Below are 27,063 nucleotides of genomic sequence, written 5' to 3' on the forward strand. Positions count from 1 at the left end.
GGAATGTTTTTTTCTCTTGTCTCAGAATTGGGTTTATGTTGCGTCTTCGAGCCAATGTGGGGGGGGAGTCTGACAACATTTTAGGTGAAACGTTTAGCTTTTGCAGCTGATAATTATTGTGTATAGAGAAATAAGCTAGACCATGTAATGCTTAGGTGATTTAACTTGTATTCTACCATGATGGCTTGAAATTATGTCACATAATGTCAGTAATGGCTGTTTGGTCCAGAGGGACTTTTTCACAGTCCTCTTCTGTAATTTCCAGCTGACTTCACATATGAATGCAAACCGGACAGCTTTTTAACAAGAGGATACAAAAGAGCGTGTCGTGTTCTGTCCCACAATGAATAGTGATGCTTCAGACTGGAGGAGGCCGAGCAGCCGCTCTTGTGGTGGAAGATCTCTAGATTTAGCTCTGCTTATGTAACGGTCTGTGTAGTGATGGCTTTGCTTTACTACTGCAGCAAGCTGAAGCCTGCTTAGCTGACTGTTGTGCTGGTCATAGTGCTGCCTTGGGCTGCGAAGGCAAGAATGTGCTGCGATAACGCCAACTGAAAGAATTACGTCAATCCAGTTGCTGAAGTCAGCAAGAATACAGACTTTTGCTTTCAAATGAATAGTGTTTAAAAAAAAAAAGGGGGTTTCATCAGTTTTTATGAAGCGCATACAAATTATTAGGTCCTGTTCGGAGAAAAAAGGTCCTTCCTGAGGATTTTTTTATTTTTTTTTCCCGTATGGAAAAGAAATACAAATAACCTTTTGTCTCCTGCGAATCCTGAGTAAAAAAAAAAGTCTCTTCCAACTGACACTAGTCCCAATATGAGAACGCGATTAGTATAAAACAACGCATTGTTGGAAAACATAGGCCTGACGCACCTCTTTGCCGGACAGGGAAGTCATGCAGAACCAAAGCACGATTATTTGTTTGTGGAGCGTGAGAAAAGTTATTCTGAATCACTCACTCACTCACTCACTCAGACCTTGAGAAAAACATCTCTGGGGAGCCAATGCAAAAAGACACGTGAATGAACATTAACTTGGTGGTTTTCCACCAAACATTTCTGCCTATGACTGAAACCACCAGTGGATTTCCAGGCAGTCTTTCCTAACTGTTTACTACATACCTGTTTCACCTCATTCCTCCTCTGCTTTGGCTCCTCGCCTCATTCCTCTGTCACAAGTCTTCCAATTAGATTTGTAGGTGTATTTAGAAAATGTATTTAATGCTTCCTGGTTGCTGGCTATCCATTTTACTTTAAGAGGCGTCTATTTTACTTTTAGAGGCCTCTTCCCCATTCCATCTGAGAAACTGAGACATCGGAGACTTGATGCCATTCTTTAATGAATTTGTGAAGCTGTACCAACACTGCCATCTTGGTGGAGTGACAGGGTGGAGTTATCTAGCCTCTCCTTTTTGTTCTAGGCATTCATATATGGACTTAACTGTGTTTGCCGAATTGAGTCCAAGCTGTCATTATTTACGTTAAGGAGCGCCAGAAGAACCAGATTAATATACAGTGCTTTTGGTTAATTATGTGAAACAGTGAGAGCCTTTCTGTTCTAAACCACAGGCAGTTAATTATTACAAGCCATTTTGTGTTGGCATGGAAATTGGATTCAAACTACCGTAAATCCACCAAAGCCTTGACGGTATATTGCAAATGTTATACTAGGTTAGAAATCGGCAACTGCTTAAATTCCACATGAATACTTGATTGTACATGGTCCAATGTAAATCTTTACGTCCCTGTGGCCCATGAATGACACCCTGGTGCTGTCTCTCACTCCAGCAGTCCCGAGCATCTCCGCCCACTAGAGCGTATGTTGTCGTACGGATGGATTATAAGGTTACGTAATGAGGCGCTAAGGAATAGGATATTTATTTTAGCCCTGGAACAGGATTATCAGCTGCACACAGAGACGGTTGATGAAGGATAACAGTAGAAGACTATGAAACGTATTTTTCCAGTAAAAGAATCAGATTAATAGAGGCTGTTATTTTTATTCATAGTTAGACGGTAAATGGAGAGTTGAGTTAAACCGACAGTTCATGGGTTTGAGTCACAGAGAAGAACCACAATCCCATTGCTGTCAGGTGATTTAGAGCAAAGACCGAGAGACTTGAAATGATTATGACATGTTATGTGCAATTATTGGCAAACACATCAATTTCTTTTTGTATTTTGGTATCCCCATATTTTTCACTGTTTAGAAAAATTCTCGATGTTAAACAATCTATAGGAAACTCGAGGACGCCACTCATGTAATGATTTTCTGCCTTTGTTGCTGCTGTCAATTATCCCAAACATGCTCAGTCAACACCCTCCCCCTTCTGTGCGCTACACTCCCAGACACCACAGCCAGGTGCTGTTCTCTGAGCCAAGCATAGCAGGCCATGCCCTACAACACCAGCTTCACCCACAACAACACTCTTGTTGGAAAAGGGAGGTGTCCAAATAAAACAATGCTGCTCCATTCCTTTCTGGATAAAAACGCACGGTACAGTAATGACTCACTGTATGCAATGCATTTACCTCCTCTTCTTACGTCAACAAAGCAAATTCAAAATGGCTTTGAGGTGCTACAAACGAATACATTTCACAGGCAGTTCCTGTCCACATCACAATTTTGTGCAAACCATGCAGCCACAGCAGTTTCTCACTGACGCAACTCTCTTGTTTAATGTTGCAGAGAACAATGAAGATAATTATATAATGCGAAACTGGGATGTAAGCAACAGTACATTTTCTTGGATGCTGGGAGTGCACTGTGGCACTGTATTGAAAACAATAAAAAAAAAAATCACAGACTTTGGCAGGTACTGAATATCACATGACTAATATTGGGATCACAAGCACATTACTTTTTTTGTGCTGGAAAGAAGTAAAGGGTCAGTTTAAATGAGCTGTATTTGACATTCTGAGAATAAATGTAGCAGCAAACAACTATTTGCTATGTCAAGATATATTGGAGTAATGTCAACATATTGAGAGCGGTTGAGTCACTAGAAGTGTCAGTCGAAGTTTACTCCTGAGTCCCTCCTCAGTGAGCTACTGTGCCCTGTGAATAATTTACTCCTCTTGCTTCCAAATACTTTAACTTAGAGCAGTGGATTGATTAAGTTGTCAGGAGTGGACATTGCAGAGCCAACTTGTCATGCTGTAGTGAAAGAACAACTTGTCATTGTTTGAGACAATTTGGAACAAACTGCATACCCTGCTTGTTAGGGAAGGGAAGCAGTGATGAAATGAAATCATCCCCAGATTATGGTAATAATCATGCTGTTTGGAGGAACACTGTGGCCTCGTTTCACATCTGGTTTATGGCCATGAACTGTCTTGTCTGTTCAGGTGAATTACATATTTATTTTTTGAGATAAAAATGTTTATCTAACCAAGTCAGGGGTGATGGGACATTTGGTCTGTCCATGAGGATCTTCCTGTGGGCCAATAATGAAAGAGCAGCAGGGGCAACATAACATTGTATTTAATATAACAATAATAACAACCATCATAGTAATAATAACTCAACTTCATTTGTATAGAGCCTTTCATATAATTAACATAACTGAAACTAAACATAAACTAAACGCTGATAGGAAAAAAGTAATTTAATAACCCTCGTTTAATTAGAAGGGTCCCTCAGCTTCCCTACATGTCAAGCTAAAGAGTAGTTAATTTGTGTATAACTGAATGTTCAATTTCTAGTTATTCTTTTTGTCTTTCATATTTAGCTAAAGAGTAAATTATGTGATATTGTGAAAGACGGTGGATGTCAATCGTTATTATAAGTAGACTCAATCCTGCATCGTCTCTGTGGAAACTCAGTTGAAAGGAACTATTTTATAGCGCTGTAATATAGATTTTCTATATACTAATATAGACCATTATATTTGTCCATTGTCCCACAGGTCATTGACTCATTGGGTATCATGATTTACAAAGCTCTAGACTATGGCCTCAAAGAAAATGAGGAGCGGGAACTCAGCCCGCCGCTGGAGCGCCTGATCGACATGATGACCAACGCCGACAAAAACCATAGTGACCCCTGTCCTGACGAGGGCTACGAAGCCACAGAGGAGGAGGACGAGTGTGAGGAGGAAGAAGAAGAAGAAAAAGAGGAGGAAGAGGAGCCCGTTTCTGCCACCAGCACCAGCTCTGTCGTCAGCATTCGCAGCTATCGAGACCTTCTCACGGTAGGTTGCAGAGCATTTCACAAAAGCTCTATTTTTTTGTTTTGTTTTTCGGTTTGAAAGCCTGTGAAAGATGCTCGGAGGCAGATGATCAGTGCAGATGGCAAATTTTCATTAAGATGCAATTTGAAATCTATTTGACCAACATGTTATGAGTGTGAGGATTCTACTTTTGTTTCAAAGTCATATTGGGCAAATTAAATATATACGGATTCCTCTATTCTTTTGAATATTTCCTCCCTTAATGCCATTTTTACATCAGATGTGTTAACGCTGCAGTGCACACACATCACTCAAATTCCCCTGATGGGTTCGTCATGGTGCAAATTCCCCAAGTAGCTTGTGAATAGGAGCTCGGCTATTATAGGTGTGTAAACATGCCGGTATTTGGCGAATTGGCTTAGAAACTTTCACGGTTTGTTCTTCCAAATAAGGAACCCGGTGTATAACACAACCAATAGGTCTGTTTGCTGCCCATGCGTGTCTTGCCTGACTCCTAATTCCTCCAACAATGACCTCTTGAGTGTAAACTGCAATATGGTGGTATGACATGGCTGGAGTAGATTACTGCACATTCCCGACTGACCTCCTTCCTTTACTTATACTCTGCTGCTCTGCCAGAGGAAGGTTGGGTCAATGAGGGTTCAGCAAGACGTGAATTTGACGAAAGATGACAGGACTTGTTAGAGAAGCATCCCACTAAGACGGGAATAGTTAGACGTTGAATGTGCTGAATGGGTTTTACTCATTGCCATAGTGAGCTGAGGAATGGCTCGTCAATAAAACACCAAATCTCCAAAAGTATATAGTTAACCTACAGTTTTTAAAAAATTTTTTTTTTTATATAATCCAGATAATTGTTTTTAGTATAAACTGTGACAACCACGATGCAGCTGTATTTTAAGCATGTTCATAAAGACTCTCACTGCTCAGGTGTCATTTTACATGTGAATTCAATGGACGAGGAAGAAGACATTGTGCTGAGTCATGACATTCCTGTGGCTTGCCAAGCCCTGCATGAGAATATCAGAACATGTCACTCGTCTGGTTTCTTCCTTTGTCCAATTATCTCCAGTGACAGTCTACCATTGCTCTGGCAGATGGCCTTTATCATCTTATCACTGTCAAATGCAATGAGGGCCAGGCTGCTTAGGTGATACTAGTTTGGAAATGTAGCTTAAACTGGACAAACAGGTTCAAACTGTTCATGTTCGTGGCCACGCCAAAACCACCACATTGGTCGAGTTTTAAATATTTCGAGAATTGTTGGATGGATCGGCACAACATTGTACAGACAACCATTATCCCCAGAGGCTCACTGCAATATTGACGAGCCAACCTGCGCCGCAGGTGGTGGATAGCAACACCTTTACGATTAGAAATCGTTATAATGAAACTATAACACGTATCGTGTTGTTGAAGAAATCATTATTGCCGCAGAGGAAATTCCTTCACTGCACCAGCTCCAGTGATGCTGGTGATCCCCTGATGTTTTCTCTTGCATCACTTTGAGCCACACATGTTTGGCTATTTGGACTGGATCAACATTACATTTCATACAGACATTCATATTCCTCCTCAGGATGAATTGTAATAACTTGGATTTCCATTTAAACTCTCCAACTAGTGCGGGCGGCTGTAGCTTATGGGGATGAGTGGTCGTCCTGCAACCACAGGGTCGCCGGCTCGATCCCCAGCCTCCCCATGGGTCACATGTCAAAGTATCCCTGAGCAAGACACCCAACCCTAAATTGCTCCCCGGGCGCCGATCAGGGCTGCCCACTGCTCCTTAATACTAAGGATGGGTCAATTGCAAAGAATACATTTCATGTATGTGTGTAAAAGTATGTACTATGACAATTATTTAATCTAGTGCAATCATCAGGCCAACATTTCACTTTAATAAAATACTTTGACTGATAGCCGCAAAACTAATAATATTCCCATCAGCCTCTACTGTGCTTTGTGTTTACTGCTAATTAGAAAATGTTTGCATGCTTGCACGCTAAACTAAGATGGCGAATATGGTAAACTGTATACTTGCTTAACATGAGCATGTTAGCATGCTGACTTTAGCGTTAGCATCGAGCTTAAAGCACCGCTGTGACTGAGCTGCAGACTTTTAGTCTTGTTGTTCTGGGTTTGCCTGAAAATGTAATCAATAATTCCAATAGCTGGAAAGTAAAAGCCTATAGGGTCTTTGTACATGGCCACCAAATTGTGTATTTCCTTAAATGTTTACCTCAACAATATTGGTCTGTGGACATGATTTCTTGATAGGCATCTTGTTTCAAAATGTTGGTCACAAAGACTCACTTTGCATTAACCATATAAGATATCTATGTATGCATCAATTATGCAGGATACTTATACATTGTATTGACCATGTATAATTCATATTTTTTACAGAAGTAAGTTAAATCTACTTATATAGCCCAATATAACAAAATGAATGTACCTCAAGGGGCTTTACGGTGGTTTAAACTTTAAAGTACCACTATATATAACTCAATTCCTTCTCTTCTCTACAGCTATGTTCTTCCCACCTGCCCAGCACATCCGACGCCTCAAGTCATTACCAGGCTGTGTGTCGTGCTCTTTATGCTGAGACCAGGGAACTACACACCTTTCTGGAGAAGATAAAGAATGCCAAAGAGGTAAGAAACTATGGCATGTGACAACTGCAGGTTATTAATAAATGTGGAGAGGATAAGTCACCAATGATTCCATCTGTCCACTCTTTAAAAATAAATATACAACTAATTCCAAAATAATGAGTAACGTCTACACTCTCTTTTCTTAATTGCCACTTATCCAAGGTTGGAAGATTTTGTCCATGAGTCATACTCAAACTCTTTTTGCATCTCACAAACGTATCAGACTAGGCAATGAATTGAAAGTGATATGGAAAATAGTTTGGAGACATGGAACAGATGAGATGAGAAAGTACCAAACTTTTAGTCCATGGGGGTTACCACTCTGCTGCTCTTGTCTGTGGATTTACTGCGTATACTTCAATTGGTTGACTTAGAATCTGTAAGGACAACAGACTTTCTAACGATGAGGGAAACATATATATCTATCACACACACACACACACACACACACACACACACACACACACACACACACACACACACACACAGTGGTGGCCAGAAACTGCACAAGTACAACATGAGGCTCACAAAGTGTTAATGGTTTGCTGTACATGAAATATTGGGACTGGAGTCATTTACTCTGATTACTGAGGGATTCCCTATAGAGCTGATTTAGAGACGGTGTGTTTTTAGACCATTTAACAACTATTCATCAAGATGGGCTGGAATTAATTTGCCCGAACCCATTCAAGCCAAAACGGAATGCAACTGATACTCTGACAGAGTTGATTTAGGAAAAGATGTAGGCACGTGACTCTTTTTTTTTTTTTTCCCCCCCATAGCCCAGACAGTGTAGCTATGCCTCAGTGTGTATGCACTAATGCAATATGTTCTGGCCTTTGTATTCTGCAGGAGGCATGACTCATGCAAATACCCTTATGTAATATATGGTTATAGAATCAAGTTTAACCTTGTTACAGCAATGTAAGGAGCTTACAGGAGGGGACCCCCAGGTTATGGGGGCCGCTTTGCACTCCCTGTCACACTGTGCGTCACTGGGTGCTTGCTAATAAGTAACCATACGGTATCCCACGTGCTTACAAATTAGGAGAGTCAGTGAGTCTTTCCTTCAGGTTTTCTCACTTGGATTTCTCAGCGTCGTCTTGTTGGATTCCCCTGTCTGTTCCGCCCATCTAGAAATAAACCAAAACCGTTGTTTGTTGTGAAAGGTGTCGGTCAGCTACAGGTTGTTGTCATGGTTTAAAAATTGTTTAAAAATATTAGACTGAAGGAGTGCGTTTCAGCAGGAAATGCAGGTGTGGATGAATGTGTCTGAGAAGAAAAGCAGCTGCATCAGAGAGATATCGTAGATGATGTATCCAACAACTTTTGATGAACCAGAACCTAATTTTGATTGATTTATTATACAAGTAGCGTATTTAGCTGTTTTTGACATAGGAAAATGAAAAGGGACTGTATTCTTTTGGTGGTGGAGCTACTAGAAGGGCACCCTGTCAATCAAATGTAGGCAGCTACTTTGTCCTCACTTAGTGCAGTCATGCCTTCAGCGAAAAACAAATCATCTGAAAGAATAGTGACAGCAGAGTAACTATTTACAATAATTTACGACATGACCACATGCAGTTGACAACAAGGAGAGTGATCCTTAACTTTACCCAGTTTGACATTTGAACTGGTCCCCCAGAACTTCCAATAACTAGCTTGCGCAGTGAGGCTTCAGCAGTCAGACATTAATAGCAGCCATTAGCGGACTATTGTTTTCTTCCTCTGGTACACTGTCTATAAAGGATGAGATGGCTATCGACATGCTTATGTAAAACAACATTAATCGACTAATTAACCAGGCAGTATTGGCAGTTTGCCAGTGACCTAAGCTTAATTTCAGTCAATACTATGAATGCAGTGGTACACCTTTTTGAATATGATTACGATGGAAAACATTTTCATGTATTTTTCTTTCTTTTCCTTTCCCTTTTCTTGGCTAGAACCTTCGGAAAATGGAAGGCTATACTCGAGATGAACCTGTTAAAGACCTCAATGAGCTGCAAAATGCAGATTGGGTAAGAGGATTTTTTTTTTTTTTAGAACTCTGTGACCACGTGTTGGCAATCACATAACTTATAGACTGCGGTAATGATCCTGTCACGTGTTTTTTGTCCCCACCAGGCACGGTTCTGGGTGCAGGTGATGCGAGATCTACGAGATGGTGTTAAATTGAAGAAGGTTCAGGAGCGTCAGTATAACCCATTACCCATTGAATACCAGCTCACACCCTACGAAATGCTTATGGATGATATCCGTTCCCAACGCTACAAGCTGCGGAAAGTCATGGTAAGACGAAAGTATTTTTCTTTAGCCTTTTATCGCTTCGTTTCGTATAAATCGAGACGTATGCTTTACAATCCCCCCCCCTGCTTATGTGAAGTCACATGTTCTCATGTTGCAATGTTATTTTCTCTTTGTAGGTTTATACAACCTCTTAAGTGGAAGTATTAAAAAAACCTGATCCTCATCCAATTTCACCATGTCATTGCAGGTGAAGGGAGACATCCCACCAAGGTTAAAGAAGAGTGCTCATGACATCATTCTTGATTTCATTAGGTCGAGACCGCCTCTCAACCCTGTGAGTAAAACACAACACCGTGACAGTAATCTGCAAATTAACCTTATAGTTGTACCATATTCAGTATACAATATTTATATATGATGTATTGCCAATATTCAGTTTGGCAACATTTAGAGTGACTAATGTAGTAATTATCATCTATATTTAACCTGGTTGTGCGAACAATTTGTCAGTGCAATCACACTATTATTGCCTGTTGTTTTACTTGCACACTGGAACATACAACATGCCATTTGGCATGTTGTATGTTCCCAATTATAGGGAACATAATTTCACATGAACAGATGTCACACTGTGTTATAGTTAACAAAGGGATCAACTTTGACGACTTGTAGAGTTGGATGACTTAATGCAGTTTGTCAAATGGGGGTACTTTACAGTACTACAGGGGTAAGGCAAGGCAAGTTTATTTGTATAGCACATTTCAACAACAAGGCGATTCAAAGTGCTTCACATAAAACCATTAAAAGCATCAAAACATAATGCAGATTTAAAAACAGTTAAGAAAACATTAAAACAGTCAAAAAGCAAAATAAAAGTAGAAAAAGCAACATAAAAAATAAAAGTTGAATAAAAGTTGCAGTGCAGTTTAAGAAATACAATGCAGTAGTGAGATGCAGTAATTGAATCTGGTTCAATTAAAGGCAGCAGCAAACAGAAAAGTCTTCAATGTGGATTTAAAGGAGCTGAGGGTCTCAGCAGACCTGCAGCTTTCAGGGACCTTGTTCCAGATATGTGGAGCAGAAAAGCTGAACGCTGCTTCTCCATGTTTAGTTCGACTCTTGGAACAGAAAGTAGACCCGTCCCAGACGACCTGAGTGGCCGGAATGGTTCATAAGGTAGCAGTAGATCGCAAACATACTTAGGCCCTAAACCATTCAGTGCTTTATAAACCAGCAGCAGGAGGAGCCAGTACAAAGACCTCAGAACTGGAGTGATGTGATCCACTTTCCTGGCCTTAGTGAGGACTCGAGCTGCAGCGTTCTGAATCAGCTGCAGCTTTCTGATTGACTTTTTACGGAGGCCTGTGAACACACCGTTACAGTAGTCAAGTCTACTGAAGATAAATGCATGGACAAGTTTCTCCAAATCCTGTTGAGACATAAGTCCTCTAACCCTTGATATATTCTTCAGGTGGTAGTAGGCTGATTTTGTAATTGTCTTGATATGGCTGTTCAGGTTGAGGTCTGAATCCATAACTACACCTAGATTTCTAGCTTGGTTTGAGGTTTTTAACATTAGTGGTTGAAGCTGAGCGCTGACTTTCAATCGTTCGTCCTTGGGACCAAAAACAATTACTTCTGTTTTATCTTGATTTTAATTAAAGAAAATTCTGGCACATCCAGTTATTGATTTCTTCAATGCATTTAGCCAGCCCTTGTATGGGACTATAGTCCCCTGGTGATATAGTTATGTAGAGTTGTGTGTCATCTGCATAATTATGATAACACACTTTGTTGTTTTTCATGATCTGAGCCAGTGTAAGCATGTAGATGTTGAACAGAAGAGGCCCCAGTATTGAACCTTGGGGAACACCACATGTCATCCTAGTCAGCTCTGATGTGTAGGGGTATATTATATTTTTTAATTAAAAAAAAAAAAGAGCCGTGCATAGTTCCTAAGGTGACATAGATAACTTGATAAACCACGTTTATATTCAAGATTCCTATTATCAATGCAATCGGTAACTGCTGAAAACGCTCAACTGCTGCAACAAATGCTTTTTTTCTTCTTTTAACTGTGTTTTGTGCTGGTTAGGTGGTTCTTTACTGGGAAAAATATTTAAAAGGGAAAACTTTATTGTACCACTGACTTAATGCGATTAAAAAACATGTACTCCTTTTGTTGAGTACTCACTTGGTGTGGTGGTTGTCATGAAAGGTTGCAGCCCGTAAACTGAAACCCCACCCGGCACGTCCACGGAGCCTCCACGAGCGACTACTGGAGGGCATCAAAGCTGAAAGGAAGCTCAGGCCAGTCTCCCCGGACATGATCCGCAGAAGCCGCCTCGGTAAGCTGCCAACACTTGTACACGTTGACATTCTAATGTTCACATGCACAATTGGCCATTAAGCACAAATGAATGTGCACCATTCTCTTGATTGTTTCTATCAGTCAGAGTGTCTGTTAACTTACTGCTTTACGAGCCAAACCCAACCACTCAGGACAAAAACCATTAACCATGGCTTTACCACATCCATCATGATTACTTTAACAGCCCTCTTCCTCCATCGATCTGTTCACTTAATCAGAAGACAGTGTTTGATCAAGGATCACTTTGACGGCAGCTGGGAGCCTTGAGTTGTTTGCCTGACCTGAACTGCTAAAGTAGCAGTTGTGGTTATTCACAACTGTGCTCTTCAACTCAAGTTCTTTGGTTTGAACTTAAAAATAAAAATCCTGTTTGTAATGTTGCTCTTCGATGTTACTTTTTTTAAAAGCAAAGCGGTAGAGAATCCTTTTGGTATGTGACCTTCATAATTGGATGAAATGTTCAAACCATTAGAGGCTTTAATCGGATAAAAACAGCAAATATGTTGTCAGTCTATACTGTACAGCGCTTCTATGTTTACACAAGGCGCCTTTTGTAAGGGGGTTTAGGAGAGTAATGTGGAGCAGTGGTTACGCAATACATGGGAGGAAAACCGGTTGTTCCTAACCATAACACAGCTCTGAAATGTTAGATTTCCAAGCAATATGTGTTATAAACTTGGATTATTCATTGACATCCATTTTAACTCTCGTGGATTTCTTTTTCTCCTATTTGCTCCCATTTCCTTAATTTCAAACATGGGCATATCTGTCAGTCATGCGACCTCTTAGCACGTCTTACAGCTTTGACTCATCAGGTAAAGTTTCACGTCACCTATTGTGTTCCTATTGTTGCACCTTGTGTTTCATTCCAGGCTAATTTAGGGTTAGCTCCTGCTTCTCTTTGATTTAAACACACCCTTTTTTTCCGTGCTTGTGTGTATGACACTACTGTCACCGATTACTGTACCCGAGAAAAGGATTGGTGAACACAGTGCAACTAAATCTCGGACTGGGTGAAATTGTCATCTTGGTCTTTGCTCAGAGGTAGAATAAAAACGAAAATCTTCAGCGCAGGCATTTTATTTGTAGTCATGTTATGAATGACGGCGTGGGGTTACTCACAGGGGACCATCTGTGTTCTAGGTGATGAGGGATAGCCGTTGAGACAGAGCCAGCAGGCTGAGATTACAGATCGTCACTCTGCCCCTGCAGCCAGTCTGCCCTGCTTGTCACCCTAATCCGCTCTCACTGAGGAATATGACAAATTGCATAACGCTGGTGAAAAATTGAACGGCGGATAACCGTCTGAATGTGTCACTACAGTGTCGTAGGATGACCATATTCGAAATGGATGTATAGGAATAACCTTACACGCTGTTGCTGCACTCAGTGTCTTTCTCTGCTACCCCTGGCACTTCCCCTTCACTTCCCCCTCCCTCTGTGGTGTGTGTGTGTGTGTGTGTGTGTGGCCCACAACTACACAGAATCCCCTCTATTCACACTTGACAGATGCTTGTTTCTCTCAAGTCGTCCTCTCTGTGGTACTAGGCTGGTGTCAGGAATCAAAATATGAATATGCGTGGTCCTGCTAATGGTTACATTTCCTTAACTCCTTTGCAGGTGCAGGGAAAAGCATCAGCACTCCTCAGGACTTGTTCCGTAGCTCAGGTAAAGAAGAGCCGGTGTCTGTGGTGTGATCTTTGGGTCTTTTGTAAATACATTTTCAGTTTCCTTCACTTAAATGAAACAATTGAGGAGAACATATGTAATCTAAGCATAGGGGCCGTGTATGCTGACTCTGTGGTATCATGAAGTAACGATACAAAGACTCAGTGGTATGATGGCCTGCTGTTAAAATGGGGAGATTATTCTTGATAATTTATTGTTCTCTTGTAAAATAAAAGTTGACTCTTTTCTTTCACCCGCAGACACTCCTGATGCACCCAGGAAATTGGCTGTTAGCACCCAGTTTCTGGCCAGTAGCGGCCTGCTGGGACCAAATCAAGGTGGAGCCCAGAACCTTAGCCAGAGGAAGAAGCTGCTCAGAGCGCCCACACTGGCCGAGCTGGACGGTTCCGAATCTGACGTAAGATGTCTGAATCTTATTGCCTGTGCTCGTAAGATAATCATCACCCGCTTATTAATCGTGCTTCTTGAAAAATGTTGCTGTTTCTACAAGAACAAAGTCAAAACCTAAATGGACTTTGTTTTGCCATTCAAAGTCATTTAAAGGGATCCGGGCCACGTGACTAAATGAGTGTAATCTTCTGGTTGACAGGAGGAGACCACACGGAGCAGCTCCAGTATGTCCACATTGATGGAGGACACGTCACCCGAGTCGGTCATAGGGAAGAAGGGTAAGCGCTTACCTGGAACATATTGGACATGTTTGTAGTGATCAAAAAGAAGAACGTATTTTACTCCAAGTAGTAGTATTTACTTTTTTTTTTTTTTTTATCCCATGTGTCCAGTTCCTCCAAATTTCTTGCCTGTGTCTGCGACCCCACAGCCAGACAAGCGTCGGCCTCCACAGAGGCGGCACTCAATCGAGAAGGAGGCCCCCACCAATGTCTGCCCCTTTCTACCGCCCTCCAGACAGAGCTCCAAGTCTTTGGTATGTAAACTGTGGGAGTTATATTATCACAGCCTGGATGAATGAATGAACAAATTAATGAAGACTCAAAAGTAGATGACAGAGCTCGCATTAGTGACGGATCTTACTACACCAGTTGCAAATACACTCATATTAGGTGGTTGATCTAAGATTGTCAATTCTATTCTTTATTGGTATAACTATGATTATTCTCTTATCAGTCAAAATAATAAAATATAACCGAGTAAAAAGGAGAGTCTGCTATAAGAGTAAAAAGTGCAAAAAACAAAAGAGGGGCGGGGTGAGGCCAGTGACAGCCGGCCGGGCCGGGCGCTGGCCGCACCGGGAGCGCAAAGCAATAGCCTCTATTAAAACTCCAATAGCACACATTAAATAGTAACTCATTAACATCAGTTAGCAAACACATCAAATGAATTCAAGATGATCAAACACCATTAAATGCAATATTTAATTACTTTTAATATCAAGCACAAAATTACTCTTCTATTTGAGTTAATATTAGGTTGTTATTATTACTGCTTATACATTTTATATTTTTACGTTTGTCTTATGTTATTCAAATGTACTTTTTTTTTATTGAAGTTAAAATTATGGTTTACTATACATACAAAAGAAAGCTCATCTTTTTTGCTTTCTTTTTGCACTTTTTTTGCATTTTATCAGTACAATAGATGCAATTTGTCTATTGTAATATTTTTTTTTATAAAAGTGAAAAAGGAGGCCCACCTCCAATGCCCATAGCAACTGTGTTGTTATGGACCCCGTCTGACTTGGATTTACTCACTACGCTAATGTCTGGACCTTTGCCCCCACGAGAGCTGTACTACTACTATACTTAACCCGGCTGAGTTGCAGCCGTCTCACTGGAGTCCCAGCCCCATCCCAGCCCCACTCGGTTGGGAAATAACCAAATAAAGGCAACAAACTTTAGCATGGAACACTGGTGGTGTGGTCACTACTCGTATCTTTACTGTAGCATCATGAACTATCTTCAGGCTTCTTTTTTCTGCTTCTCATTTTTGCCATTTTACATTTCAATATCATGTGCAATATTGGCAACTTCTGGCAACTTTTAATATCGTTGTCAATATTACCCCAATATCAATCACAAAATTACTTTTTGCGCTTGTTATTTCTATTTGAGTTAATATTAGGCACTGTTGTTATTAATACTGCTTATACACTTTATATTTTTACATTTGTTTTTAATCTTATGTTTTTTTTATTGAAGTTAAAATTATGTTTTACTATATTGATCTCACTGCTATTGCTATTCTTTTTTGCATAATAAGTGTCACTACATAACCACTTATTATTACTTTAGTATGTATATGAGGACCGCTCCGTCCTCTTGGTCTGTTCGCCTCCAGCTTCAGCTCATTTGTTGCGAGTTGGCTGCTGCTAGCTTTAAAAAAATGAAAATTCGAATTAGTATGCCGTCATCTAGTATAGCCTTAGGCCTAGGAGCCTTGTTCACTGGGATCCAATAGCGCCAGGCATGGGCCTGGGACTCCAGTGAGACGGCTGCAACTCAGCCGGGTTAAGTCCAGACATTAGCGTAGCGAGTGCAGGCATACATGTTGGTTGAAGAGTTTTTAGAACAACAGCTCGTATGGAAATTACCATTTGAATGAACTCTGAATCTACCAACAACAGTGTACAATATATCTGTTGAAATTACTCCCGTCCTGTGACCGGTCATTCGTTTTCCATGAGGTCACTGGTCCTCTGAGAAACTCTGCGCCGCGCATATGATTCGCGTGAGGTTGATGAATATAATTAAAAACACAGGACAGGCCCCTGTATGAAGGGGATTCAGATGAAATTGGTTCATTCGCACCACTTTCTAGTTAAATTGCAGACCTCTGGCGCCAAACAAGGGCCCCTGGTTTCAACCATCATCAAATCAAAAGAAATGACAGTTAAAACCCTGGAGGAGACGGCTCTTCTGGGGACAGTTGCCTCATTTTAACTTGATGGCGATGTTAGTGAGTACATCCTGGTCTCAAAAAGGAGAATAATTAAACTTCTTTGTGACAGATTGAGGTAATCAGAAGCCATACAATGACAGTTTTCTAGTAAGAATCAAAGGGTAATTTCCATAACCTGAAGCCATATTTATTTATTTTTTCATAATTCTTTTTTATTCAAGCACATGCTCAAACATTTTTGCCTTTCAGAGTTGAGTTTCTCTCGTAGATGTAAAACAGAAGGAGGGGAACTGCAACAAAGATCTTCCTGTTACTTATTTTATATCTCATTAAAATGTTTGCTCTGGTTAGCTGTCTCATACCAAAGACTTACTTGCAGTCATTTCCTGTCTCATATAATGCTGCAGCTGATGGCGGATCCCAGTGCCAAGGTAACAGAGTGACCGTCTGTCTATCCTTTACCATCAACACATTTTTTTAATTTTGTTTTTGGGTTGTGTGTTTGTTCCATTCTTGTAAGCAAAATATCCCAGGAACGCCTGGAGGGAAATTCTTCAAATTTGGCACAAACGTCCCCTTGGATTCAAGGGTGAACTGATTTTATTTTGGTGGTCACTGACCTTGTGTCCGTCCCGTTCTCATGAAACGAAGATGTAAGTCTGCACCATCAGACCAGTCACTGGTTGTGATCCTGGAGTCATTTCATTGAACTCTTCTCCTGTCCTCTAATACAATCCAACACTTGATGAATCTATTAAACATAGTTGCAGCATAGCTTGTTGGAATATAAGGTCCTACCTGTTTAAATGCCCTGTTCCCTCTGTCTGCTGGTCAGGTGGAAGCTGCCAGCGGTGCTCAGGGCACGGTATGTCACTGTTACTGCATATCTTCAAAGGCACATAACACTGTGTGGGGGAACTGTGTGGGTATTCCTAGACTTGTTTTAGATGGGACGGGACCTTGTGTCATGAGCATTTGTGTGAATTGGAGATCTGCGGCATTCTGGAAACGTCTCTGGAATGTTGAAAGGAAATAATCGGTTAATAATTACAGCGAAGTCTCACTTTTTTTTTGTTTTAATCCAAGCCAATTGAAGGAGAGTGAGAGTAACTGATTGGTGAAGAACTTCTCTGAGCTTTAACTTTGACTTTAGATACTCTGCTATAGAGATGTTCAATAGATGGATGAATATGTTGAGTAGGCTCCCAGCAATGTCACAAATCTCCTGCCGACCGCAGCATGCACCGTGATGGGGGTCCACTTGCAAATTGGAAGCGTGAAATTTGTTATAAAACAGTCATAGTAAACTTAAAGGGCCCTTTTTGTAATGGCAAAAGTAAACGTACGGTACAAAAAAGAATTTTCCACGTTGCACTAGTTTTAGAAGACAATAATTGAAGGAAGTAAATTGATAGTGGACCACCAACATGACTGGCATGTCACATCACAAGCATGCTCTGTATTTTCTGTTCATTGTCAGTGGAAGCTTCATTTGTGGTTCACAGAACATAGAAGATCAGTGTGGTCACCATCTCATCGCATGCTTGGTCTTTTGGTTAAGTGGTGTGCAACTGGTGTCATTGGCAGCAGATATCCTCACTTCTCGCTCTTCCACTTTTTTCTGAATCTCCATATGTGCGGGTAGTTTGCTGATTTTAATTATGTATGTTTTCTTCCTCCAGGAGGAGTTCTGCTACCCAGTGGAGTGTCTGGCTCTGACGGTGGAGGAGGTGATGCACATCAGACAAGTTCTGGTCAAGGCAGAGCTGGAGAAGTTCCAGCAGTACAAAGACATATATATGGCCCTCAAGAAGGGAAAGGTAGACGCCACATGTAGGATTTTCATCAACGGAGTGATAATACTCCTTAGTCATCATTTGAATACAACAGATTCCATGTACCTGCTTCACCTCACCTCATACTTTCCTCTCTAGGTTTGTTTTTCATGTCGGACCAAGAAGTTCTCTCTCTTTACCTGGTCCTACACCTGCCAGTTCTGCAAAAGGTAAACTGAATCACTATTACCAGAACTACTCAACCTAAAGGGGAACTACTTGCCTTGTACGGCGGCTGGATTCTTGCGATGTCATGTATTAATTGCGGTATCAAAAATCGCACAAACTGAATCTTGTCAGGGTTCAAGTGAAGCGTTTGTGTCCAGAAAGCCAGAGCAAAGGATGGCACTGAAAGCTTTTCTCAAGGAAAAATAACTTTTTGCTGCTCTTCCGACTTGCTTCGGACTCTTCCGACTTGCTTCGGTTTGATTGACGGATGGCTCATTCAATCCCCTGCCAAGTATTTTTTGGAAGTGCCTGCTTTTTTCTGTTTCCAAGGCTGGCTTCTCAGATGGATTTGTGTAACAAACCACCTAGCGGGTCAGGACTGTATGTGAAAACTGTATCAAGCCTTTTGGGGCTCCGAAGGGAAGTTTGGAAACTAATACAATTTGGGGGGTTGGAGTTATAATTAATTGAGGTTACCAGACTCCTTTAGCCTGCTTCTCATCTCTGCTTTTAGCCACCAACTCGAAGGTGCACTAGCTGCTACTAGCATAGCACATCCAAATCTCTGACCCAATCGTTTTGAGACCCAATGTGTGAAATAAAAAAGACGATCTCTTGTCAATCCTTAAACCGTCCATCATGAGTCTGAGAATTTGTCCGAATAAATTTGAAGTGCTGTTTCAAGGATAGCTTCTGTTAATGTTCAAAATAATAACTAATTTTTGTCTTCTCCAGGTCTGTGTGTTCCCAGTGCTCTAAAAAGGTAGGTGGCTGTTGATTTTATATTAAGCACACATTTTAACACTCACTTTAGAATTTCCTCCATAAAGGACATAAAAAACACATTGTTTTATTTTGTATTCTCAGATGCGACTGCCATCCAAGCCCTACTCCACCCTGCCCATTTATTCTTTGGGCCCCAGTGCTAAGGCTAAAGAAGAGGCAAGTGGAGCGTCTGCCCCTGCTGCACCAGAAAATCACCCGTTCGGGTCTGGACACAGCCGAAACAGCTTACGCAGAAGTGTTTACAAGTATGTTACTGTATAACTCCTATTTCTTTTCTTTTACTGAGGAAATATCATGCTTTGTCTGAGTAGTTATTATTTATTTCTGTCCTTAGGTTGTCAAAGCACAGCAGCAGTAGTAACAGCAAAGAAGGGCAGTCGCAGGACGAGCCGGAGCTGCCCAAGGAGCTTACTGAGGACTGGGTCACCATGGAGATCTGTGTAGACTGCAAAAAGTTCATCATGGAGATCATCACCTCCAGCAGACGCAGCCTGTGCGTGGCCTCCAAACGTGCCCGTATCAATCGCAAAACCCAATCCTTCTACATGTCGTCATCTAACTCGGTCAACTTCAGGCCCTCGGAGCGCACCATCAAGGAGGTGTAGAAAGTGGGACTGCCCTTTGCATTTTTCTTCACACCTCTCCTAGAGCTAAATTGTTCAATGGAAAAAAAACAACACAAACCCCTCAATGAAGCCAGTCCATCCCACCCCAAAGTTACTAAAGGTTCTTATACCTTACCCTGTCTCAGGAAAAGTTGGCAGGCTATGATTGGTCATGACTGGTCAGGACTGTATGGTAGCTGCCAGATAACAAAGAAGAGCCATGTTTCTATAGAAAAAAAATCAGTTAAATCTATTAGTTGCTGAAGTTGTTATTGTAAACCAGGTAAAATAATGTATATTTGACATAAGAGCGGGAACAGATGATACAGGAAGCCAAAAGCTACAGTGATAATATGTTATTGTAGGCCCCTCTCTAATCTGGGTTTTGGATACATTTTCCAGTTCCTGTTTACTTCTAGCACTCAGGATTAGCAACAGATTGTCTTTTGACAGAAATGCACTGTAGATCTTGGCAGGTCTGTTGGGGTAAACCCCTTCCACTCCCCTGCCCTCCCCTCTTATTCTTCCAGCAACAATTATGCCAAATGTAACGTCATTTTTTTAGTCAGTTTAAATGCATATGTACTGTTTTCTCATGTTGTAGGGCTGACACGTCGGGTTGAGAATAGTCAGATTATTTTTGTTGGGGAGAGGGTAGGGGGGGGGGTTAGCTAGTACTTTTAATGTAAATTCAATTCTGTGCCTGGTGCCAAAATGTAATTTCTTTCTTCGAATGCCTTTTTGTAGTTATTGACCTATTGTACATATGTGTTATAAACTCAATGGGGGACATTTTTATGGTAATCCAAGATTTGGTTTCTTGCCCCTTCCATGTTCCAAGCTGGGCAACAGAAGCACAGACATGTAGGGTTATGAATGTGTACATGCTGTAAATCTTAATTGTTCAAAATTTAATATAAAATTACCTAATTAAGAGTATAATTTTACCATGTTTTAAGATTTCTGCCTCTGGAGTTTTCTTTATTTGAAATTATTTTCTGAAAACTTTATTAGTGTTATGTTAATATAATATTAAGATTTTATTTCTATTGTATAGTTTATAAACTCTTCAGTGTTAAAATACTCCTAAATCACAAAATAGCACTTTTATTGGACCAATTATTGTTTATATTGTTTGTTTTGTGTAATTAATAATTATATATATATATTTTTTCCACCTCTTTGAGGGGGGAGTCCATAGTGCCATTTCCCAGAGTTCTTCATGAATGAAAATGTGTGTGAATGGTTGTTTGAGATGGACTAATGACTAAAACAAAACGCTCCATTTAATTGAATGTAGGCAAGTTTATAACTGTCATTGCATATGCTTTATACACACACACACACACACACACACACACACACACACACACACACACACACACACACACACACACACACACACACACACACACAGTGTGTGTTTTGTGACAGTTGTTATCAAGTGAGCACTAAGCCAAACCAGTTCAATGTCATGTTCAGTGAAACCATACATCTGACCAGTTTTATTTTAGACTTCTGTAAGGAATGCATGCTGTACTGTGATCTGTTTATTTTATTTTTGTCAAAGAAATTATAATAAAACCATCATGATTCTTACTTTGGCTCAATGATCCTTGGACAGAATTTAAAAACCTGGTGCGAAATATACTTTTCACAAATGTGTCAGCAGAGGGCGACACAGCTATAATGAAAATACTTCTGTCTGTTGCATTTCACATCACTCTGTGGTCTTGGGGACATCCGCTGATGGAAGGTGTGTATTGCAGGCATTTTAAGTTATTTCCATATTCAGAATTAATCCGATTATGCTGATTGAGTGTTGCCATACAAACACTGTCTTTGTAATTGACCCTCTGAATATAATTCATTCACCATTTTTAAAACAACAACTATTACAAACACTTTACATGAGCAATCTGAACAAGTTGCTCTACTGCAACTTAAATGTTCTTAATTCTTTTAGATAATTAATTTTTTTCAATTAGTATTAAATAATTTTGTTGCATTATTGTCTGAACAATATCAAACAAAGCCTTTAGTTGTAGTTTCAAATCAAAGTCATCCTCTATCTGAATAGCTTTCTGGTCTGAACAGGACTTTGGCAAAATCTCTTAGCATTTCTGCTCCACTTCTGGCTGTATAGGTGTAAACATTTGAAATGTCCATCACATTAACACAGGGGTAAAGTTACAGACTGGGAATAGGCCTCTCACATGACACAGCAGGGAAACACCTCAATTAGTACAACTACTAGTTTCTTTCAAAGAAGACCATAAACATATGTTTATAGTTACTGAGATCAGAGTATAATAACTAAAGGGTCTTGAAATATATATTTTACATTACTTTTCTTCACTCTCTGGCTACACAGTAAGTACAGATCCTGGTGGATATTCGGATTAAGCTAACAATAATGTTATAGCTGAGATGTTTATTTAAAATAACCCACATGGTGACATGTATGGTAAGGTTTAAGATTTATACTGGTGGATATTGATGGCAGCATTTATGCTGCTCCTACATGCATATAGTTATTCTGACCATAATTGTCCTATTCTCTGTGTGTGTGTATACACACACACACACACACACACACACACACACACAGAATAGGCTTGCAATGAAATGCTATCCCTTGATGGGTTAGTAACAGACACTTAAAATAACCTGCCTGAAGGGTGACCCTCACACTGGTTTATACGGAAAGACAGCAAGCAAACAGTCAATAAACAGTCTGCATAGGCTGTGTATTTAGCAGCAGCTCAATAAAAAGTTTCACAGGCTGTTCTGAAATGCTGCTTGAAGCCTATGACATCCAACTCAGCTGATGGAAAGTTACTCCCAACTGTAACAGACTCTTTTACATTTTAAGGTTTTAGGTTGTTTGAATTTAGACATTCTGCTGGGTTTTATGTGTCATTCTGCTCAGTTTGTGTGTCTTGATAATAATTTGGTAAAGCATCCGGTATTGAATCCACCCACAGACACATACACAGTAGGTTATTGCGAGGCACTCAGAGTGCCAGCCTAACAAGGAGCCGTTTAACGCCATGTCAGTCTGGGCTTGCTAATGTGGAGTGTGTTGATATTCCCTTTTGGTCGCTGCTCCTGGGCAAGTTTTGATGTTTCCGCACTAATGGGCAGGGATTAAAGTGTAAGAGTGAAATCTGATCCTGCATCTCTCTCCCTGAGGTCGGCTTCACCGGAGGGCTGCATACAAGTAGGCCATACCATGCAACCAGTGAACCTCTCAAGGGGCAACTGGTAACTCGATATTTAGCCTACATGTTGAGCTCCTCCTGAAACTCTTTATGATGCGGCATGAAGGGTCAGAAGGTTGACACATGTCCATCATAATGTAACATAAAGCCGTGTATTTGTTTAAACCAGCTAAACTGTTTTAACTTTCTTCCTATTATATTACACAAAAGTTAAATATTATGCCATATATTTGTTGAAGCGATATTAAATGATGAATGGAGAAGACATGTGTCACCTGATAGTCAGCAAACATGTTTCTGTGTTCGTGCCAACAAGGTTCCCTTGAGAATAAGGGGCAACATGACTCAGCCAGTCCGCAGACAGATGGAGAACCGTTTAAATCAAAACCAAACATAGTTCAGTAAAACAATAACAACATTTGTACCACTGTTCAAAAACAAATTCATTATTTGTTCTCATGTGCAGAGAAATTCAAAGCAATGAATTAGAAATTGTCTTTGCAGTATCACCACATACATAACAGTGTTCCTTTATAAACGAACAGGGAAATGAATATCCAAAGTACAAGCATTATATACAGAATGAAATAAAACGTTTTTAAGAAAGAAAGGAAGTCCATTGTGCAAGAAACAGCAGCACAGTTGATCCGTAACACAGTCTTCACTACAGGGATGCATGCCATGGATGATAAAATGGGGTGATAACAGGGTTGCCACGGCAACTGTTACCAGGGGCTGGAGCACAGTGAATGTATGCTCGATCGGGGTCAAGAGGGTTACAAAGCCACGACAGACGTAACAGTAGAGGCCTGTAGAGAGGCTCCACGGTCTCATTGTCTTACATCTTCCTCCAATACATTACAGCTTTTGTTCTCAGATGAATAGAAGGGTGATGTCCGATCACTCAAACGTGTCTGTGAGAAACCACCTGCAGGTTACATGTGAGCATGAGCCCGTTGTACAGGCTGCAAACCCGGACATCCTCCCCCCCACACCACTTTCAGTCATAGTTGCCCTTAGCAGGTCACTGCATCCCTGCCATGCACTTGCCTCAAAGGCAGCATTGTCACATGTCCTCATATCAACACTGTGAAGCCATTTTATTTATCCAGACTGTACATAGCGAGATTAAAAGTAAGCGGCCACTGACATACACAAACCCTTGTGGTTACAGTGCTTTGACTGCTCTAAAACATCTTTTTATTCGGCTTCATATTATATACACTACATATGTTGCAAGTGAAAACGTCCATGTGACAATCCAAAACATACTTTGTTGGGGGTTGCAGGAACAACTTTTAAAGTCATGAATCAAGCCAGCTAACCTGGATTAAAGTTGGCCCAAAAAATCTTGTTTTAGTAAAATTGTGTTTCTCATCAACACGTCAGCAAACATGATAAACTACTGTACTCTGCATTGGGAGCTTAGTATTCTGTCACAATTCATCAACTCATCAGATGGAAGTAAGTGGGTCAAAGAGGAATGTATTTTATATAAAGTGCAAATTATATTAGCTGTCTGATCTGTCATTTTCAGTTTTACATGAGAAGCCGAGCTAGCAGAGTTAACAAGCAGCAAGACATAATATTTATTTAATTGTTACGGGGAAATCAACTGCAGCTGCTAGGCAGTATTATGCTGTGTATAAATGTCTGGGAAATTAAAGCATTAACGCGTTTAGCTACCATCAAACAAGCGCAGCCATCTGTGGAAAGAGCTTTTTGGATTAAGTATGTGTCTGAACAGCTGTTTGTTGTGTAAGTAAGCTACGTCCGCCTCTCGTCATCTCATGGGTTCTCAGTTCAGTTCGACCCCAGGTGCCTTAGGAATGACACCTCTGCTCATCAGCTGAGCTCTCCTTTGTGAATTTAAAGAACGCTTCGAGGTCCAAACGTCTTTCTTGAGGTCTTAAACACTCAAAGCGGTCTGAGTCCTTAATGCAGTGCTGCTAAGTTGTGGCAGAGACTAAGGTTTGTGAAGGAGTGCACTCAGTTTTAAATGGTTTCCCATTTGTGTAGTTAGTGGCCAATAACTGACGGCAAAGGGGAGGTGAAGAACATGCAGCAAAGCAAGTGACTGGTTGGATGGTGGGTCACGGTGGGTTGGGTCTATTGGAGACACAGACTAGCGGCAGGGAGCCGTGGTCAAATAGCTTGTACGGCAAAGAACCTTTGGAGGTCCAAACGTCCGTCTTGGGGTCGTAACACTCGAAGCAGTCTGAGTCCTCTATGACATCGTGGCCGTTGAGGATGCGTCCGCCGGTGACAAAGAGCTTGTTGTTGATCACTGTTGCACTGTGATGCATCCGGCGCTCTTTTAGGTTCTCACACTTGATGAATTTGTTGGCTTTGGTGTCGTAGGCGATCATTCGCCTGGTGTATCCTGAAAATGAGATATTCATCAAGCACACTTTTAAGAATAAGTCTTGTGGTGTTTACATTTGTCTTACAAAGTAAAGACCAAAAGGAACGGGATGTGTATCCAAAGCCTGCTTTAGTTTCGTCCTCTGTCAATTGTTGACAAACAAGTGCACTGTTTACTCCTGTTTGAGTAATGTTTAATAACGTGCTAAGCTGTTTTAGGAAGTGAAATATTTTAAAAATGTGTTTAAGATTTACATCTCCAGAAAGCGACAAGAGACAATGCCTTAAAAATCCCACCAACTGTAAAAATGTTAATGACTACGTTTATAATGTAATGGATCAACCATTCTTTGAACTCACCTCCTATGATGTAGATCTTGTCTTCAATGACAGCAGCAGGAGCACAAACGTTTTTCACCGTCCTTGTTTCTAGACTGGACCACAAGTTGCGAGAGATGTGATAGACCTGTTGACACACAACGGACAGTCAACCTGTTTATTGCAGCATCAAAGACTGTAGTTTTCGGTCTGCTTGTGTGATATCCTTAATAGCTCTGACTCCTAATTTTCCATCTGTTGATACTGACAATGTTTTCGGTTCAAGACCATGTCTGAATTTGGGTGGCAACACTGCGATACTGATTCAATGCTGCTGAAATTAGAAGTCTGACTTTACCTGAATCAGCCTGACTGGATTCTGCATTGCGTCCTCCCCTCCGAAAACATAGATCCTCTGATCACTGGCTGCAACAGCTGGATGCAGCGCCGCTGTGGGCATCGGCGCCATGACCTCCCATTGATTAAACATGCTGTTATATCTCTCAACAGACTGAGAGATCTTCTTGTCAACGCCAATGCCTCCTAACACAAAAATGAAGTGCAGATAGGATACACTTTGGTGGGCATATCGTGGCTCCAGCATAGGCTCAGCAGTCCGCCACTGGTTGGTCTTCAGGGAGAGTGTGTAAACTGTGGCGCTGACTGAGCTGTCACCTGATGTCATGCAGAGGCTTAGCCCGCCAACCACATAGAGGATGCTATGAATGCACACATATGCAGCTTTGTAGAGGCGCAGAGGGAGCTTGGCCAACCACTGCCAGCGATGAGTCCTTTCATCATATAATAAGGCTTCACGTGAGGTCTGTTCATTGTTTTTGCGTCCTCCAACCACCACCAGTGTTTCGCTGCAGGTGTAACGTCGCGGTGTGGTCCAAAGCGGCTTAAGTTCTCGGCTGCACTTGGTGCTTACTGTCAGCATGAGGCGTCGCACTGACTCGATTATCTCGGTACATAGGGTAGAGGACTGCACCAGTGGGTCATTGGCAATGAACTGGAAGAGGTAAGTTGGATGGATGTAGCGAAGACGGACTTTCTTGAAGAGATCATGGATGGCACCGCGTCGTGAGAATGGGTCATGGTGGATCCACGCCAGGAGGGTCTCAAACACTTGCTCCTCCTCAGCACAGAGTCGGTCATCTTCTAGGTAGCACATAAGCTCAGGAAGAGACAACTCACAGAAGTCCTCTGTAGCAGCTACATCAGAGAAACACCTCACAGCCATCTCCTTCGCCCTCTCCCTCAAACTCTCACAGTGAAGGATCTCAGAGAGTCGTATCATGCTCAGACAGTTTTCTGGACTCAGCTGCTCCTGAAGGAACATTGAACATGCCTCAAAGAGACCTCCGTAGTGGAGCATGGAGGCGGCCTGCATGAGCGGGAGCACAATCTCCATGGTGATCGTGATGCAGCCTGTGTAGACATAGTCCACGATGCCACTGAGGACATCTGAAGAGATTCCCTTGAGATTCACTCGGGCCTGACTGCTCTCCAAAAAGTTGCTGCAGAACATGGCCCGGAAGTATGGGCTGCTGGAGACCAGGATGTTCCTGTGGCACGGGATCTCCTGGTGCTCTGTGCAGAGCAGGACGTCTGTCAGGATACGCTCCTGACGGAGGACGTTGAGCTGGGCAAGTAGGTGGGAGGGGAATTCTGAGTCTTTGAAAGAGAAAACTTCTCTTGGTTTTAAGGCCATTCTGTGGAGACGGAAAAGAGAGAATCTATGATCA

General features: G+C 41.3%; 2 protein-coding genes across 2 annotated transcripts in view; one reads left to right on the forward strand and one right to left on the reverse strand.

Annotated features, from left to right (window-relative positions):
• spire1a (spire-type actin nucleation factor 1a) overlaps positions 1–21,002 on the forward strand; it is a gene marked incomplete at its 5' end in the record, with an annotated part of 28,265 nt that extends 7,263 nt beyond the window's left edge. Inside the window, 18 exons of the mRNA XM_079231499.1 lie at positions 3,911–4,195; positions 6,724–6,849; positions 8,796–8,870; positions 8,977–9,141; positions 9,347–9,433; positions 11,318–11,447; positions 12,244–12,285; positions 13,091–13,138; positions 13,399–13,556; positions 13,749–13,827; positions 13,942–14,084; positions 16,423–16,446; positions 16,851–16,880; positions 17,698–17,835; positions 17,950–18,020; positions 18,754–18,781; positions 18,886–19,049; positions 19,139–21,002. Coding sequence (XP_079087625.1) covers positions 3,911–4,195; positions 6,724–6,849; positions 8,796–8,870; positions 8,977–9,141; positions 9,347–9,433; positions 11,318–11,447; positions 12,244–12,285; positions 13,091–13,138; positions 13,399–13,556; positions 13,749–13,827; positions 13,942–14,084; positions 16,423–16,446; positions 16,851–16,880; positions 17,698–17,835; positions 17,950–18,020; positions 18,754–18,781; positions 18,886–19,049; positions 19,139–19,409 — 2,064 coding nt within the window. The 3' untranslated portion in view covers positions 19,410–21,002. The remainder of the gene's footprint in view (positions 1–3,910; positions 4,196–6,723; positions 6,850–8,795; positions 8,871–8,976; positions 9,142–9,346; positions 9,434–11,317; positions 11,448–12,243; positions 12,286–13,090; positions 13,139–13,398; positions 13,557–13,748; positions 13,828–13,941; positions 14,085–16,422; positions 16,447–16,850; positions 16,881–17,697; positions 17,836–17,949; positions 18,021–18,753; positions 18,782–18,885; positions 19,050–19,138) is intronic.
• A 3,724-nt stretch (positions 21,003–24,726) lies between these two features.
• klhl38a (kelch-like family member 38a) lies at positions 24,727–27,029 on the reverse strand (the record flags this gene model as incomplete). Its single annotated transcript, XM_079232099.1, has 3 exons — positions 24,727–25,016; positions 25,358–25,463; positions 25,674–27,029. The coding sequence occupies 3 exons, from the start codon at positions 27,027–27,029 to the stop codon at positions 24,727–24,729; spliced, it is 1,752 nt and encodes a 583-aa protein (XP_079088225.1).
• Between the last annotated feature and the right edge of the window lie 34 nt (positions 27,030–27,063).

This window comes from Taurulus bubalis (assembly GCF_910589615.1).
Source record: "Taurulus bubalis genome assembly, chromosome: 16".
NCBI classification, from domain to species: domain Eukaryota; kingdom Metazoa; phylum Chordata; class Actinopteri; order Perciformes; family Cottidae; genus Taurulus; species Taurulus bubalis.